This window comes from Oryx dammah, unplaced genomic scaffold (assembly GCF_014754425.2).
Source record: "Oryx dammah isolate SB20612 unplaced genomic scaffold, SCBI_Odam_1.1 HiC_scaffold_27, whole genome shotgun sequence".
NCBI lineage: Eukaryota > Metazoa > Chordata > Mammalia > Artiodactyla > Bovidae > Oryx > Oryx dammah.
This window is the reverse complement of record NW_024070211.1, coordinates 11,258,016-11,274,470: the sequence shown is the minus strand read 5'-3', so window position 1 is coordinate 11,274,470 and position 16,455 is coordinate 11,258,016. Positions and strand designations below refer to the sequence as shown.

General features: G+C 40.0%; 1 protein-coding gene across 3 annotated transcripts in view; it reads right to left on the bottom strand.

Moving 5' to 3' along the window:
* Nucleotides 1-2,633: 2,633 nt before the first annotated feature.
* Nucleotides 2,634-16,455, bottom strand: part of GMEB1 (glucocorticoid modulatory element binding protein 1) — a 32,500-nt gene continuing 18,678 nt past the window's right edge. For all 3 annotated transcript variants that reach the window (XM_040229783.1, XM_040229781.1, XM_040229784.1), the window contains exons 6-10: nt 14,549-14,706; nt 12,818-12,949; nt 11,213-11,350; nt 6,251-6,373; nt 2,634-3,527 (exon numbers count right to left, since the gene is read on the bottom strand). In XM_040229783.1, coding sequence (XP_040085717.1) covers nt 2,827-3,527; nt 6,251-6,373; nt 11,213-11,350; nt 12,818-12,949; nt 14,549-14,706 — 1,252 coding nt within the window. In that variant the 3' untranslated portion in view covers nt 2,634-2,826. The remainder of the gene's footprint in view (nt 3,528-6,250; nt 6,374-11,212; nt 11,351-12,817; nt 12,950-14,548; nt 14,707-16,455) is intronic.

Below are 16,455 nucleotides of genomic sequence, written 5' to 3'. Positions count from 1 at the left end.
CGAGCTGGGTTAGATGCTTGACCCTTTGTTCTCTCTTCTCCCAGGCAATAGCTCTGTCACTGCACTTATCCCACTGGATGATTAGTTTCAGTATATCCGTAGAGAAAGGCTTAACCATTTTGTACCTTTGGTAGCCTTCTGAAATCTATGGACCAGCTCTCAGAACAATATTTATCAATGCATGAAATAAAATACATAAGGTTACAAAGGAAACCAATTATATTGAAATATAGTTCTTAACTCCAGACAGTCTCTGGAGAATGAGTCCCTTGAGTGCATGGGCTGAGCGAGCCTTCATCTCTGTACTGGGAGTGCCGAGCACAAAGCCTGGCACATAGGTGACACTTACAAACATTTACTTAGTGAGTGAACAGAAAGATGGATGGCTACTGAAAGCTCAGCCTGAGGAACGGTTCATTGCAACGGGTTGTGCACATACCAGAAGCTTGCATGCGTCTCACCCCATCTGAGCTCATTTAGACCAGGGCTATGAGGAAACCCACACTCAACAACGGGTGCATAGCATTGAGCAATGACAGGCTATTGGAAGACCAGGAAAACAACAAAGCTCTTGTATTTCCACCAGGTGGAATATTCAGAATGAAAATAAACAGGCTCTGTCTTGAGGAGGCGATCTTTTGACTGAGGAAGCACAATCCTCACACTACTTTAAAACAGTACCAGCATCTCTGAAACAAGAAAGAAAGGAACCTGAGCTAGCGTGTAGGTGTTCTCTAGGGCTCCTCCTCAACAGAGTTAAGCCTGTTGTTTCTGGGAAAGAGCAAAGTGTCCTTAAAAACCACAATGGGAATGACATGTGCCTTTCTAGGCTCAAGCAGTAGTTTTAGACTTAGGCAGAAATTTTGTTTTTGTTTATGTACCAACAGAAAATCTAAAGAAGCAAGAAATAAAAGTCATTTCCCTCACTAAAGATACATTAAGGGCCAAAGCTTTGTTCTAAATTGATTGCTATGTCTATTGATTATTCTGAAAAGAAAAAACAAAACCCCGGACAATCTTAAAGCTGAAAACCACAACTGCATGGGATTCAGAAATTTCACCCTTAAGCCTTTTAAGATTGACCCTTCCAAGTTAGAGGGCTTCTCTAGCTATACAGAGCTAACGGAGGGATGGCAGAACGCAGTTTTCACTTGCTTAACAACAGGGTTTCCAACATCCGTTGGAAGAAACATGGCTTCAGGTGGGTGCCTTCAAAAAAATAAGGAAACTACAGGTCAAAGTTTTGTTTTTAATTAAAAAAAAAAAAGACCTCCCACTCCTAAGATGTGTGCTTTCTTTTTTGACCTACTTTTCCTTTAAATGGTCTGCAGCTTCCCTACATTTTTCCTAGTGCAGTAAACAATGCATTCTTTAGAAATAAAAACCAGGGTCCACTCTTGCCCCAAACACTGAAGATGGTCAAAGGGAAAGAATCACAGCACAGAAAATGGGCCCAGCTCCAAATATACAAAAACATAAAAAAAAAAGAAAAAATACCCCCTCCCCACCCAAAGACATTATGATTACATTCCTGGTACATTTCCTATAATATAATGCTGCAGACAATGCTTCTTTCCCAGGGAGTCCAGCTCGCTCAGAGGGAGACATCTACTTGATAGGCTGGGGTGTTGAGTCCTCCCTGCCAAACCTAAGGGTCTTTTATGAGCTCAATATCTCACAGAAGCATCTGTGGTATAAATGAATCTAAAAGGGGACGAAGGCAGGCAGCCACCTGTCACTGTTCTCTGAATCAGCCAAAAAGCTGAAGAGCGTGGGATCCAGGAGACAGATGCCATTAACCATTGAAGGACAGAGGGGAAAACAAGAGGAAGCACCAAAGGAGTGGCTGCTTTTGGTTCCAAAGTCAAGAAAGGGCCCCACAAAAAAGGGCAGTTGGTCTGGAAGAGGAACTCTCCTGCTCCTGGAGTCATGCAATAAAAATGATGGCCTTGGAGCTCCACCCCCCGAGAATAGCCACAGTCTAAGGACCAGAGCGATTTTATACACCACACCACAGTGTGCAAATGAATGGACTACAAGGGTATCTGCTTTGACAGAGCGGGCTGCAAGGTAAGCCTGAGCCCCAAAGCACAGCTGTGACATCTCTGGATTCTTATCTCTGCCAAGCTGCAGGTCCCTGACGCCACCTGCTTGGTGAAAATGTACCCTTCCGCTTAACACTGGCCTTGCCTCCAAACGGCACCCATGGTGGTAACCCTCAGAGATAGCAAGAGGCATCAGTAGCACTTCTGGAAGTAAGATAATTTCCTTGCCCCATCCTGGCCAAAGCACTTCCCTTTTTAAGCTTCTGCTAGTTTGTTACCTTCCCCTCTAAGCAGAGTTCAACTCACTTTTGTTTGGGGGTTTTGCACTGGCCTCTGAGGGCTTGTTCTAGGATACAACATCAAGGATACTTTTGCATCCACATGTGAGTGGGTTGCCTTCCAGGGTCAGATCTGTGTTCCCTGGTTTGGTCAATGCACCTTTATGAGACTAAAACCACGTGTATACATAGAGAGACTAGCCTGGAAAGCGACTTCTGGAGAGGGTTTCGGGTTATCTTGATGCCTCCCCTCAAAAAAATAACTCTCTTGGTGTAAGACAGTTAGGACATTGAATGACCTACTCTCAACTTCCAGAAGGGCAGCTTGTTTTGTCCATTTTTCAGAGAGGGGCTGGAAGGGACCCAACATGTTCAGTTACAACAATGAGATCTTGTTTTTTAAAAAAAAGGATCCTATGTGGAAATGAGTGGGACAATGATAAAAATAAACAAATAATTAAAATTCCAAACCAAAACATATCTCCTGGCCCCAAGACCCCCAGTTAATCCTCTAAGACCACAATCTCCACATTGTGGACTTGATGCTGGTGTTCTTCCATCTCAGCCACGACTTTCTCCTCAGTCCTCAGTTCGGTCTCCAAAATGACTGCTTTGCCCTCAGTATCTTCAGCCTCTGGGTCTGGGGCTGGGTCAATCTCAATGATGGTCTGCCCATCCTCTGAGGTGCTTTCAACTGCCTGGATGGCCGAGGTTAGGCCAGACTCCATGGCCACCAGCTCCACAGGGCTCACCATGGTGGTCATGTTGCCCAGGGTACTCCCATCCTGCATGGCGGTGGAGCTTAGCAGCGCCAAGCTAGACGAAGGGTGGATGGTCACTGTGTCTGGTGAGCTGCTCTTGGCTGAGGAGACCACTGTGGCATAACGGAAGAGCTGAGGGCCAGAAGGCAGTGTGTGGACAGTCACAGGACTGGAGCCCTGGCTGAGGGTGGCCACTGGAATATTGCCCATGGAAAATGACTGACCCACTGGCGTGATGGTGATGGGTGAGATGACCGTGAACTGAGGCTGGTGGACAGGAGGAGAAGGGCTCAGGACGGTGGTGGAGGCTGGCCGCTGGAGCCGGGGCCTTTTGGGAGGCTTAGGAGTGCTCACAGGCATCAATACCACATTTTGAACTGTCTGGGATTTCAGCCTGTGATCCTGGGCTTGCTTCTTCTGTTCTTCCAACTGGCGTTCCAAGTCTAAGAAAAAAGACAGACTTTGTGTAGAGAGAAGCATAATCTTGGGAACAGTAAACTAGAAGTGAGGAGACCTGGGGTATTGTCCTGGTTTTGCTACTATTTAGCCTCAGGCAAGTCATGTCATCGTTTTCAAGAAGGAACTAGACTGGATGATCTTTACAACTCCACCAGTTATTATATTTCATTGTGTGATTATAGGCAAGGTGATAATTCAGAACCTTGCCATACTGTGATCCTACTACAGCTCAACTCTGGAAGCTCCTGTGGCATTTTGTCACCTCTCACCAAAATGCAAACCAAAGAAGTCTCCATTTGGTCTAGCAGTTTATATATGCTCTGCCTACAGATGAAAGTAATATCTGTACAATCCCTTTGCAGTTGCCATGGACCTACAAAGGAGCTACAATGGCCATTCTGAAAAACAGTGATTTCAAACTGTCCTTCAAGGCAGGATCACTTGCTGGTGACCCAGATGGCTTTAATCTACCATTAGCCCCAGAGAAGTCTACAGAAAGTTACAGAGGAAGTCCCTAAGAATTACAAAACTGAAGGAGGTGTTAGAGTTCTAACACATTTATTTTGATAGAGATCCAGAGAAGTAAGACTATTTAAGGTCACATAGCTTGGGCCAAAACAAAAGTCTTCTGATAGTCAATTTGGTGGCCTTCCCACCCCAATACACCTATCACTATCCCTCTCCCAAGGGTCTAATCCAACCTTGATGACTACTGGTGAGTCTGGTTCTACAGCAGAACATCTCTGCTGCTTAGCACCTGATATACCTCCAATAAATAACCAGTTACACCCGAAGAGCACTATTCTTCCTGTGCGACACCAAGAGCAAGTCAATTGCTTGCTTGGAAGAAAAGAGTGTATGTGTACACTAAGTCGCTAAGTCGTAGGGATAAAGAACACAGTCAAAAATTTTACAATGCTGCCTTTTAAAGGTTATAAGATACTACATTTTTTTTCCATCTTTGGTGGTAAGCAAACAAATGTGAACCTAAACAAGATATCAATTAAACCTATAGTTTTAAAAAAGTTAAATCAGAGTGTATTATAAAAAAACAACACCCAATGTTGGGAGCTCAAACTTGTGAAGTAAACTGGTATAATCTACTTGGAAATTTGACAACAGGTCACAAAACTCCATAAACAAATATCAATACCATTTAGCCTCAAGCTTAGTCCTGTGAAGTAGGTTATTTCTTTATTTTGGGGGGGCCTCACAGCTTACAGGATCTCAGTTCCCCAACCAGGGATTGAACCTGGGTCATGGCATTGAAAGCTGAGAGTCCTAACCACTAGGCCACCAGGGAACTTCCATGAAGTAGTTTAAAAGGACATAAGAAGAAATGTTATATTCATACAAGTTTACTGCAATAAATAAGCCTTTGAAGAAATTTTTGAAAATTTAAATTTATCTCTAGAAAAATGGCTACTGTGTAAAATGCTACTGTGTAGTAACTTGAAAAAAATTAGTATATCATAGTGAAAAAAGCAGAAAACACAACTTTATGTATATTGTGGTTATAACTAAAATATATGGACAAGGAACCAGAAGCCTACATTTCTAACAAAAACCATTTTTCAGACTGTTCTATCAGTCTGAAAGAAGACAGTGCTACCCTGGGCTTCACTGTCAAGGAGTGATGTGAACCCAGCAAATCATTTATTCTCTCTGTGCCTTTACTGGGTTATCTGTAAAATGAGGATAACAGCCTATAATATCCCTGGGAAGATGAAATGAAAAGGGGGATCTCTGAGAACACTTGGTAAACTGAATTTAAAATATAAACTGGGCATAAAAATAAGTTTAAAACAACCTAAATTGTTCTTCTCTTACCAAATGATCTTTCTTGCCTTGTCTTCCCAACTGACTGTATTCTACATCATATAAGATTGATAAGCGATACCTCTAACTTGCTTTGTACCTTACTTCCTCTGAAAGCTTCTCATGACTTTTCTCTGGATATAAATGATAATTCCCTTTGTTCCACCACCATACATTCCATATGCCTCTGTTACAGAACTCCTTTTTGCACGTATTTCTAAGTCTGCTTTCCCTTGAATTCCTTGAAAGCCCTCAAGAGACTGAGATTACCTTATTCAACATTATATTTCTAAAATCTAGCTTGGAGACCAGCACAAAGCATTGGGTTGGCCAAAAAATTTGTTCAGATTTTTCCATAAGATCATGCAAGAAAACCCAAATGAACTTTTCGGCCAACCCAATACTTATTTAAAAGGGTTAAATTATACATATGCTCATAATTTCTGATTACCAGAAATAAGGAAAGTACAAAATGTGTATCTATCAACCAACTCAGTATTAATAATGTAAAAAAGACAAGGGTCAGCTTTATTCTTCTGCCACTTATATTACTGGGCTAATGGAGCAATCTAGCAGACATCTTAATCCTTCAAAGATATAAAAGGAGGATCATATTGCTAGTTTTTCTTTTCTTTCCTTTTGTGCTTCCTCTGCTTGACCTTATTCCACCTCACCTGGGACTGTGTACAGAGAAAAAGCCAAATCTGATACTATGTGATTTGAAAGAAAGAAAGACAAAGAAAGAAGAAAACAGAAAAGGCAGGAGTGAGGGAAAGAGGGAAGAAAAGGAAGGAAGAAGCCAGTCCAGTCCCAACAGAAGACAACAAAGAAATGGCAAGACTCAAGGATGTTGGTGTATCACCAAAGAAAAGAGAGAAGCTATACATACCTGTGAGAGTATAGAGAAACTGCTCTTCTCCCTGTTCTACTTGGTTCTTCCTGTTGTCCAAAACCTTCTTGACTGTGTCCATTAGGCCAAATGTATGTGCTACATTGTTAAGAACAGCAGCATCTATTTAAAACAAAATAGGTCTGTCCAATTAAAACAGAAATGCTCCACAAACTCCCTACTATGCTGCTTATAAATATAAAACAATTCAGAAATTAGAATACTAATTGCATTTTCAAAAAAATTTAACAAAGATTTATCATAGGGCATCCCTGGTGGTCCTGTGGCTGGGACTCTGAGCTCCCATTGCAGGGGGGCCCGGGTTTGATCCCTGCCCCACACGCCTCAACTAAGACCTGGTGCAGCCCAAGAATAAATACAAAGAATTAAATATTAAGTAAAAAAGATCTATCACATGTGTAACTAATTTTTATTTAATTGTTATATCTTTATACATCTCTCCATATAAATAAATACAAAAATAAGGGAAAAAATCTTGCATCTGGTTATAGGTTCTGACTTGGTTTTGAAAAACATGGTCATTCTGGACTTTCCTGGCAGTCCAGTGGTTAAGACTCCGCCTTCCAATGCAGAGGGCACAGGTTTGATCCCTGGCCAGGGAACTAAGATCCCACATGCTGTGTGGTATGGCAAAAAAAAAAGGAAGAAAGAAAAAGAAAACATGGTCATCTACTAGACAGAGCTAAGTCTGAATCTTGGTTTTGATGTTTCCTCTCTGTGAGACCTTGGATAAGTCATTTCACTCCTCAGTTTTTTCATTTGAAACAAACGGGACTAATAATACTCTGAAAAATAGATATGAACATTTGAAATATCATATGTTAATTGCCAAACATGGGCATTTATTGTTATTAATAGTATTATCCCTATGCCCCTTTAAACAAAGCTTCTTGAAAGAGCTGTTACTGAGCTGTTATTAACTCAGACCACTTCTCTACCTACAGCTCTCTTCCACAGTCATCTCATCCAGTTTCATCAGTTTAGTTCAATTCAGTTGCTCAGTCATGTCTGACTCTTTGCAACCCCATGGACTGCAGCACACCAGGCTTCCTTGTCCTTCACCAACTCCTGAGCTTGCTCAGACTCATGTCCATTGAGTCAGTGATGCCATCCAACCATCTCATCCTCTGTCATCCCCTTCTCCTCTTGCCTTCAATCTTTTCCAACATCAGGGTCTTTTCCAGTGAATGAGTTCTTCACATCAGGTGGCCAAAGTATTGGACCTTCAGCATCAGTCCTTCCAATGAATACTAAGGACTGACTTCCTTTAGGATGGACTGGTTTGATCTCCTTGCAGTCCAAGGGACTCTCAAGAGTCTTCTCCAACATCACAGAGCAAAAGCATCAATTTTTTGGCACTCAGCTTTCTTTACGGTCCAACTCTTACATCCATACCTGACTACTGGAAAAACCATAGCTTTGACTAGATAGACCTGTGTTGGCAAAGTAATGTCTCTGCTTTTTAATATGCTGTTTAGGTTGGTCATAGCTTTTCTTCCAAGGAGCAAGTGTCTTTTAATTACATGGCTGCAGTCACCATCTGCAGTGATTTTGGAGCTCAAGAAAAGAAAGTCTGTCATTGCTTCCATTATTTCCCCATCTATTTGCCATGAAGTGATGGGACCAGATGCCATGATCTTAGTATTTTCAATACTGAGTTTTAAGCCAGCTTTTTCACTCACCTCTTTCATTTTCATTAAGAGGCTCTTTAGTTCCTCTTCACTTTCTGCCATAAGGGTGGTGTCATCTGCACATCTGTGGTTGTTGATATTTCTCCCAGCAATCTTGATTCCAGCTTATGCTTCATCAGGCGGGCTTTTGCATGATGTGCTCTGCATATAAATTAAATAAGCAGGGTGACAATATACAGCCTTGATGTACTCCTTTCCCGATTTGGAACCTGTCTGTTGTTCCATGTCCAATTCGAACTATTGTTTTTTGACCTGCATACAGCTTCTCAGGAGGAAGGTAAGGTGGTCTGGTATTCCCATCTCTTGAAGAATTTTCCACAGTTTGTTGTGATCCACACAGTCAAAGGCTTTAGGATAATCAATGAATCAGAAGTAGATGTTGTTCTGGAATTCTCTTCCTTTTTCCATGATCCAATGGATGTTGGCAGTTTGATCTCTGGTTCCTCTGCCTTTCTCGGTTCACATACTGTTGAAGTCTAGCTTGGAGAATTATGAGCATTACTTTGCTAGCGTGTGAGATGAGTGCAATTGTGCAGTAGTTTGAACATTCTTTGGCATTGCCTTTCCTTGGGATTGGAGTGAAAACTGATCTTTTTGAGTACTGTGGCCACTGCTGAGTTTTCCAAATTTGCTGGCATATTGAGTCCCGTTTCATAGTTTTGAGTATCATAGACATGCTAAGAACTCCCACATGTAGCTATGCAGCTCAGGTCTCTTTCCTACATTACAGATTCATACTTCTGTTTAGTCAAGAGACATCTCCATTTGAAGGCCTCATAAGCATCTCAATTTAAAAGTCAGAAGTCAATTTTGATTTCCTACCCCAGCAGTCTTCATCTCAAGAAATTTTGCTACTACTCACAGTTCAGACAAAAAATATATGAGTTATCCTAGATTTCCTTCTTTTTTACCCAACATCTAATCCATCGGCAAGACCTGTCAGTTCCACATGCAAAACATATCCCCAGTATGATCATTTCTTCCCAGGTCTACCACTACCCACTTCATTCACACTACCACCATCTCTTGCCTGAACTAACTCCTTCAAGAGTCTTCCAACTGGTCTTCTTTTTTGAACTATTTATTTGGCTTTGCTGGGTCTTAGTTGCAGTATGCAGTATCTTTAGTTGCAGCATTCAAACTCTTAGTTGCAGCATGTGGGATCTAGTTTCCTGACCAAGGATCGAACCTGGGCCCCCTGCATTAGGAGATCACAGACTTAGTCACTGGACCACCGGGGAAGTCCTCCAACTGGTCTTCTTATTTCTATTCTTGCCCCATGTAATCTATTCTCCCCACAGCAACCACTGTGATCTTTTAAAAATAAAAATAAACCTAATCATTTTACTCTCCTGCTCAAAATCACTATGATGGCTTAATGTCACCTTAAAATAAAACCCAAAGTTTTATCTTTGGGTTTTATTTGACCAAAGTTATTTAAAATGTGCCCCCTGCTTCTGTCCAACTTCATCACCTATCACTGTCTCCATTAACTTAGTCCACTGGAGCCATGTCAGCACTCCTCTAATTCTTTGAACCCACTCGGTTTACTGTTATATCTTTGTCCCCTCTGCCTGGAGTGTTCCTTCTCCCAGTCTGTCACATGGCCATCTCCTTCAATTCAGATTTCTACTCAAATGCCACCTGCTTAGAGGGGGCTTCTTTGACCACCCTGTCTAAAAGAATCACCCCTGTTTTTTATATTAGTTGCCTTTAAAAAAAAAAAAAACAACCTCCAATCATAAAAAAAAAATTCTGCTGTAAAGTTTAAGCATGTTTACATAATGTAAATACCAGGGGCTTCCCTGGCAGCTTAAATGGTAAAGAATCTGAATGCAATGCAGGAAACCCCAGTTTGATCCCTGGGTCAGGAAGATTTCCCTGGAGAAGGGAATGGCAACCCACTCCAGTATTCTTGCCTGGAGAATTCCACGGATAGAGGAGCCTGGAGGGCTACAGTCCATGATGTCATAAAGAGTCGGACACAGCTGAGCAACTAACACTTCCTTACTTCCTTACACATAATGTATGAGTCATAAAGAGGGAACAATACACATCTAACAAATCTAAGTGAGGACTTACTAAACATACAAGCTTATGAGACCTCATAATGAGCCCTTTTGGATCAGATGATTACAACATTTTACATTGTGCATGACAGCAAGTACCCTGTAAGTATGCAGAAACACTTATAAGTGCACACAATAGTTCTGGGAGCCTTACACTAATAGAATATGAGAATTGTCTAAGACGGGCGGATTTCTTCAATTTTCAAACTTTATATATCTATTTATATCTCTATCGAGAGAGAGACAGACTGCTTTCTGGCACCATTTACAAAGGCAAAAGTTACCTGTGGAATGCCAAACCTGAGTTTAAAACCAAGGTATGCTAAAAACAGAGCTACCACATATGATCCAGCAATCCCACTCCTGGGCATATATCTGGAAATGATGAAAACTCCAGTTTGAAAAGATATATGCACTCCAGTGTTTACACTAGCAATTTACAATTTGCAGCAATCAAGACATGGAAGCAACCTAAGTGTCCGTTGGCAGATGAATGGATAGAAAAGATGTGGTATATATATTCAATGAAATATAATTTAGTCATAACAAAGAAGAAAATATTGCCATTTGCAGGAACATGGATGGACCTAGAGAATATCATACTAAGTGAAGCCAGTCAAAGGCAAATATTATATAACATTATTTATATGTGGAACCTAACAAAATAATACAAATGAATTTATTTACAAAATAGAAACAAACTCACAGACATAGAAAACATGTTTATGGTTATCATTTCCCCCATGGAAGTGGGGGAGGGATAAAGTAGGAGTATGGGATTAACAGATATACACTACTACATATAAAATACATAAGCGACAATGATCTACTATATAGCACAAGGAACTATATTCAGTATCTTCTAATAACTTATAATGGAAAATAATCTAAATATATATAAACATATACACACACACAAAACTGAATCATTTTGCTGTACACCTAAAACTAACACAATATTATAAATCAACTACACCTCAATTAAAAAAACTATATTTTACAGTTAAAATTTACAGTTATGAACTTTGTATAGTAACTTACTGTTTTATGATCCTTAACCTCCTAATCTGTAAAATGAGGATAATAATACCTGTGCCTCAATGTTTCATGAGGCTAATAAGGTCTGCCTACAATTGTTACTGTTTAATAAAGACCACTATCATTAGGATTAGTGTGTTTACCTGTGACCTGGAAGGGAGCCTGGATGAGCCGCTGCTGAACTCCCCTAAGTAGCTCCTCTATTTCCTTCTGTATATTGCAGACAACCTCTTCCATCAGTCCTACATCAGCTATTCCTTTCCAGAACATCAAAGTATCCTCTGCCAAAAAAGGATAAGACAGAAGGCAAATAAGGGATGCTACATATACTTAGGCTTCCCAAGGTGGCTCAGTGGTAAAGACTCTGCCTATAATACAGGAGACATGGGTTTGATCCCTAGGTCTGGAAGACCCCTGGAGGAGGAAGTCGCAACCCACTCCAGTATTCTTGCCTGGAAAACTCCATGGACAGAGGAGTCCTATCGGTTATAGTTCATGGGGTCACAAAGAGTTGGATACAACTGAGCACACAAATAAGGGATGCTACATATGCTTAGGTATAGCTCTATAATGTTAAGTTCAAACAAATTTTTTTCCCATGCTGTGTGGCTTCATGGGATCAGTTCCCTGACCAGGAACTGAACCCAGGCCCTAGCAGTGAAAGCCCAGAATACTAACCACTAGGCCACCAGAGAATGCTAATGATTTCTTATTCGGGCATTTCTGGAAGAAGAAAAGAAGCTTTTGGAACACCAGCTGTCTCCTTGAGTTGGTACCTAATTATCTGGACTCCAGGTAACTGTGATAACTACCTCACTGGGTCATGCCTCTGGCTACAGGGAATGGGTATCTTCCTTCAATAAAAGTATTAAATATTAAATAAATACTAAAACATTTATTTAAATAATTTAAAGATAATAATACTGGAGTGGGTAGCCATTCCCATCTCCTGGGTTGGGAAGATCCCCTGGAGTAGGAAACAGCAACCCACTCCAGTATTCTTGCCTGGAGAATTCTATGAGAGAGGAGCCTGGCGGGCTACAGTCTATGGTGTTGCAGAGAGTCAGATGCAACTGACTGACTAACACCTGCACTTTTCACTTTCAATATATAATATTTCAAAAATCAAATAATAAATAAATTAAAGATATACTCCCTCTAATCCTATACTTAGAAACACCAAAATAAAATCGTTGAATAGGTGGGGGTATAAGCTCCCTGAGGGCAGAGGCTATGTCTTTTCATCTTTCTATCTAGATCAAGCAACAGTGCCAGCTAAAAACAGGCAGTGATAAACATTTGTTAAATGAATTAATGAAAGACGATATAAAGCTTCTCCTGTCCCCTTTAAGTGAATCACCATTAATCATCATCTACACCACCTGCTTGCTAATTTTTTCTTCTAAAATCTTGCAGTTTGGTTTACCTAACAAATGTGCCAAAGGTAGAATCAGTGTGGCAGCATAAGAAGATGGACTCCAGAGTGAAACAGCTGAATTCAGCTCTGACACCAGTTGTGTGACTGGTCTTAGGCAACATACTAAACATTTCTGAATCTCAGTTTCTTCATAAAATCTAACTTTGCAAGGTTGTTACATGGATTCAAATAAGATGTTTGTAGCTATAATTAGTATTAATATGCATAAGAAAAACCAGCACAAGTAATGAAGAGCCCTTCTGTGTCCATAATCATAATGGTGATAAGAATTACAAAACCTTGCAAGAAATCCGGGTGCCATAGTTAGTACCTGAAATTTCCTCTGAGTCTTTCTTCACGCCCTCCTCTGTGGCCATGGTGACAGCAGCAGTAAGAGCCGAGTTCCATTCCAGCCCTGCCTCTTCCATGCTCTCTTCTGAGATGGCAATCTGTGTAATGCTACCTAAAAGCAGTGCATTAAAGGGAAGGCCGGTGAATTTTATGAAAAAGTCACAGCCATCCTCTTTCTCAGACAGCCAAAGAGATCCTGTTATTTAACTTATGGCCTTTTGCCTGCAGGTCCCTATATTAAAAACTAGAATCCTAAGTAAGCCAGATGAACACTGGCTTTCCTAAAGAAAACCTGCCTTGTAGAAAATGCTTTCTTCTTACTCTGAATAGAAAGTGAAAGATAACTTACAAAATCACAAAATAGCAATCTGAGCAGTTATATTTTCAAAAGAGACAGAAGGTGGGCATGATTGCCAGGCTGTACGCAGACTTAGTGAGGATGAGGAGAACTTGAAATAATTGAAAAAGAAAATTATGGTGCTTAGTCAAGAGCCCTACTCCAAGTGTATTTGATACTAACCATCTAGTATATGTGAAGTTGCTATAACTTATTTATTAGCTGATGTAAGAGAAAGCAAGATAAATGAGACCAAAAAAAAAAAAAAAAATCAGATAAGAGATCCATGAATAGCAGATTCACAGAGGAAAAACCTATTGCTATCAATTTAATATTAAGGTTTTAAACAAAGAGAATTGAGAAAAATCAAACTGATCCAGACACAATATAAAATGTGGATTTTCCACTCTGAAGGATATCAGTAAACAAGCAAAATATCAATACAGATGATCAAGTAAAGAAGCTTCAGCAAAATAAAAAGAAAGTAGATAATTTCACAGCATTTTCCACTTCTCAAGTCAAAGTGTCATACCACCAAATAGTCACACTGCTAGATACTTCGTACTTTCCCAGAAGAAACTCAGTGAGATTTGGCTTCTACTCACCCAGCAGTTAGGCTGGGAACAGAACATTAGGGTTGACCAAAAGAAACCTTGAGAAGTCATTTTTCAAGCACAGTACCTTCCTTACACTGCATTCTGTGTCTCTGTCAGGTATATTTTTAAGTCTCCTGGAAGTAGTTTAGACACAGTCTAAGAATTTCAGCTGCGCTGTTTCCAGCTCAACTAACTCCTTAATAATAACCTCACATGGCTATATCTTTCCTAGAGAGCCCTCATTCCAAACTCAACAATACTGAAGTTAAGTGTGTGCACACCCTATCTCATTTGTGAAGATGTCTCAGCTTGTTTTTCTGGATTCCTCCCAGACAGAGCTCTTTGACCCTTATAGCCGTCTCCAGAGTTCAGCCCAGTCAATGACACACTGTCTTTGAGACATCTCAGTTCAACAGCTGAAAACCATTCACCATTCTAAATCCACCCCTTTGACCATCAGAATTGCCATGGATTTTCAAAACAATCTAATTTCAAAGATATACCACCCGGCACTGGCACCAAAGTAACACTGTTAAATAAACATTATATGAATCCCCTTTCTAACGTTTACCATGCATTGTAATACAGAAACAGCGAAGGAGGACTGACCAATAGGAATCATTTGAGAGAAAACAGAGTCTTTCTAAAGTGTGGACTCCTACCCAAGATTACCATATCTTATATCAACACTCATGAGAATTAAAAACATAAAAGAGAATGAGGGGAAAAGTACTGCTGAGAAACACAATGGGTTTTCAGGTGGTTTCCTACCCCCTACCATCGGCCGAAGTGGGCGTCTGCACCACACTTGTCTGCTGTCCTGGCACTGGAGCTCTTGCACTGCTGATAAGAAGATCGAACTTGGTGCTTCTGCAGGTATTGGAGCAAACCTTGTCATGTTGGTAAAAATCAATCTGTCCGGAGTCCATCATTTTCCTGTGCAAAGAGAGACAAGAAGTACCAGTTCAATCTGTACCTCATGTACAGGGGACAAACAGAGACAAAGTTGCGGAGTCCCTTCTGTGTATTAGTGACACCTAATAGTATTAAAAGTCCTCAGGTTATCTATGCCAAAACCAATACAGAATTGTAAAGTAAAAATTAAAAATTAATTAATTAATTAATTAATTAATTAAAAAAAAAAAAAAAAGTCCTCAGGTCGCAAAAATTCTAATTGGGGCAATAAAATGTTCATGGTCCTGCCCACATGTACAAGTACTCCTCTTCCCTCCCTAGTCTACTCTTTATGAGTACTCTCTTTTATTTCCCGTTATCACTAAGTTTTAGATATATAATTGTGACACTAGCTAAATTTCCCCATAGAATCTCATTGAAACCAAACCCCAAAGGGGAAAAGACTAACTCATATCCCAACACGACTGAGAAAAGGCACAGGCGGATTCAAATTTTGTGGTTAGATTCTGAAATGTTAGTACTTATAGACCATCAAGATCTGTTGCCACTTCTGGAGACATAAAACTTCAGCACATTTCTTTCCTTTGAAGAAAAAAAAAGAGATAACTCTCCTATAAATACAGAGCAAAGCTGATTACAGTAAACCCCCACTATAGAATGTCCTTATAACTAGATTCACAAGACATTGTTATTATAGGCTATGAGCAAAACCATAGGATATTTTAATTACAGTAAACCCTATGTTATAATGTTACTTGGCTTTCGCTAAAGATTTTTTAGGCACTCTGGGTCTTTTATATTTGGGGAGAGTTGGCATATGCTTGTTTATCTCGCCAAATACAACAACCCAAGAACAACAACAACAAAAGTTAAAGGTATTCACCTCCAATTTCATTCAACTAATAATTAACACATAAAAATGCTCTGGAGTGAATTTTTCAAAATCATGCCTCTGACTATAAAGATAATACATGAAGAAAAAAAGTAACATTTCCTCTGGAAAATATAGAAAACTATAAAGAAAACAATTGCTCCTTAAGAAAAAAAAAATCCCCCAAAGATAATGTCAAAAAAAAAAAACAAAGATAATGTCAACATTTTAGCATAAGTTCTTCCACTAAATTTACTTACCTATATGTTTTCTAAAACAACTAAATTAATTGATTGTCCATTTTGTTTTCTTTTTTACATTACATTATAAGCAATTTTCCACGTAAAAAATCTTTAGGAATATTTTAATGTATAAACCCATATATTGTCACCCTGCTTATTTAACTTATATGCAGAGTACATCATGAGAAACGCTGGACTGGAAGAAACACAAGCTGGAATCAAGATTGCTGGGAGAAATATCAATAACCTCAGATATGCAGATGACACCACCCTTATGGCAGAAAGTGAAGAGGAGCTAAAAGGCCTCTTGATGAAAGTGAAAGTGAAGAGTGAAAAAGTTGGCTTAAAGCTCAACATTCAGAAAACGAAGATCATGGCATCTGGTCCCATCACTTCATGGGAAATAGATGGGGAAACAGTGGAAACAGTGTCAGACTATTTTTTGGGGCTCCAAAATCACTGCAGATGGTGACTGTAGCCATGAAATTAAAAGACGCTTACTCCTTGGAAGAAAAGTTATGACCAACCTAGGTAGTATATTCAAAAGCAGAGACATTACTTTGCCGACCAAGGTCCGTCTAGTCAAGGCTATGGTTTTTCCTGTGGTCATGTATGGATGTGAGAGTTGGACTGTGAAGAAGGCTGAGCACCGAAGAC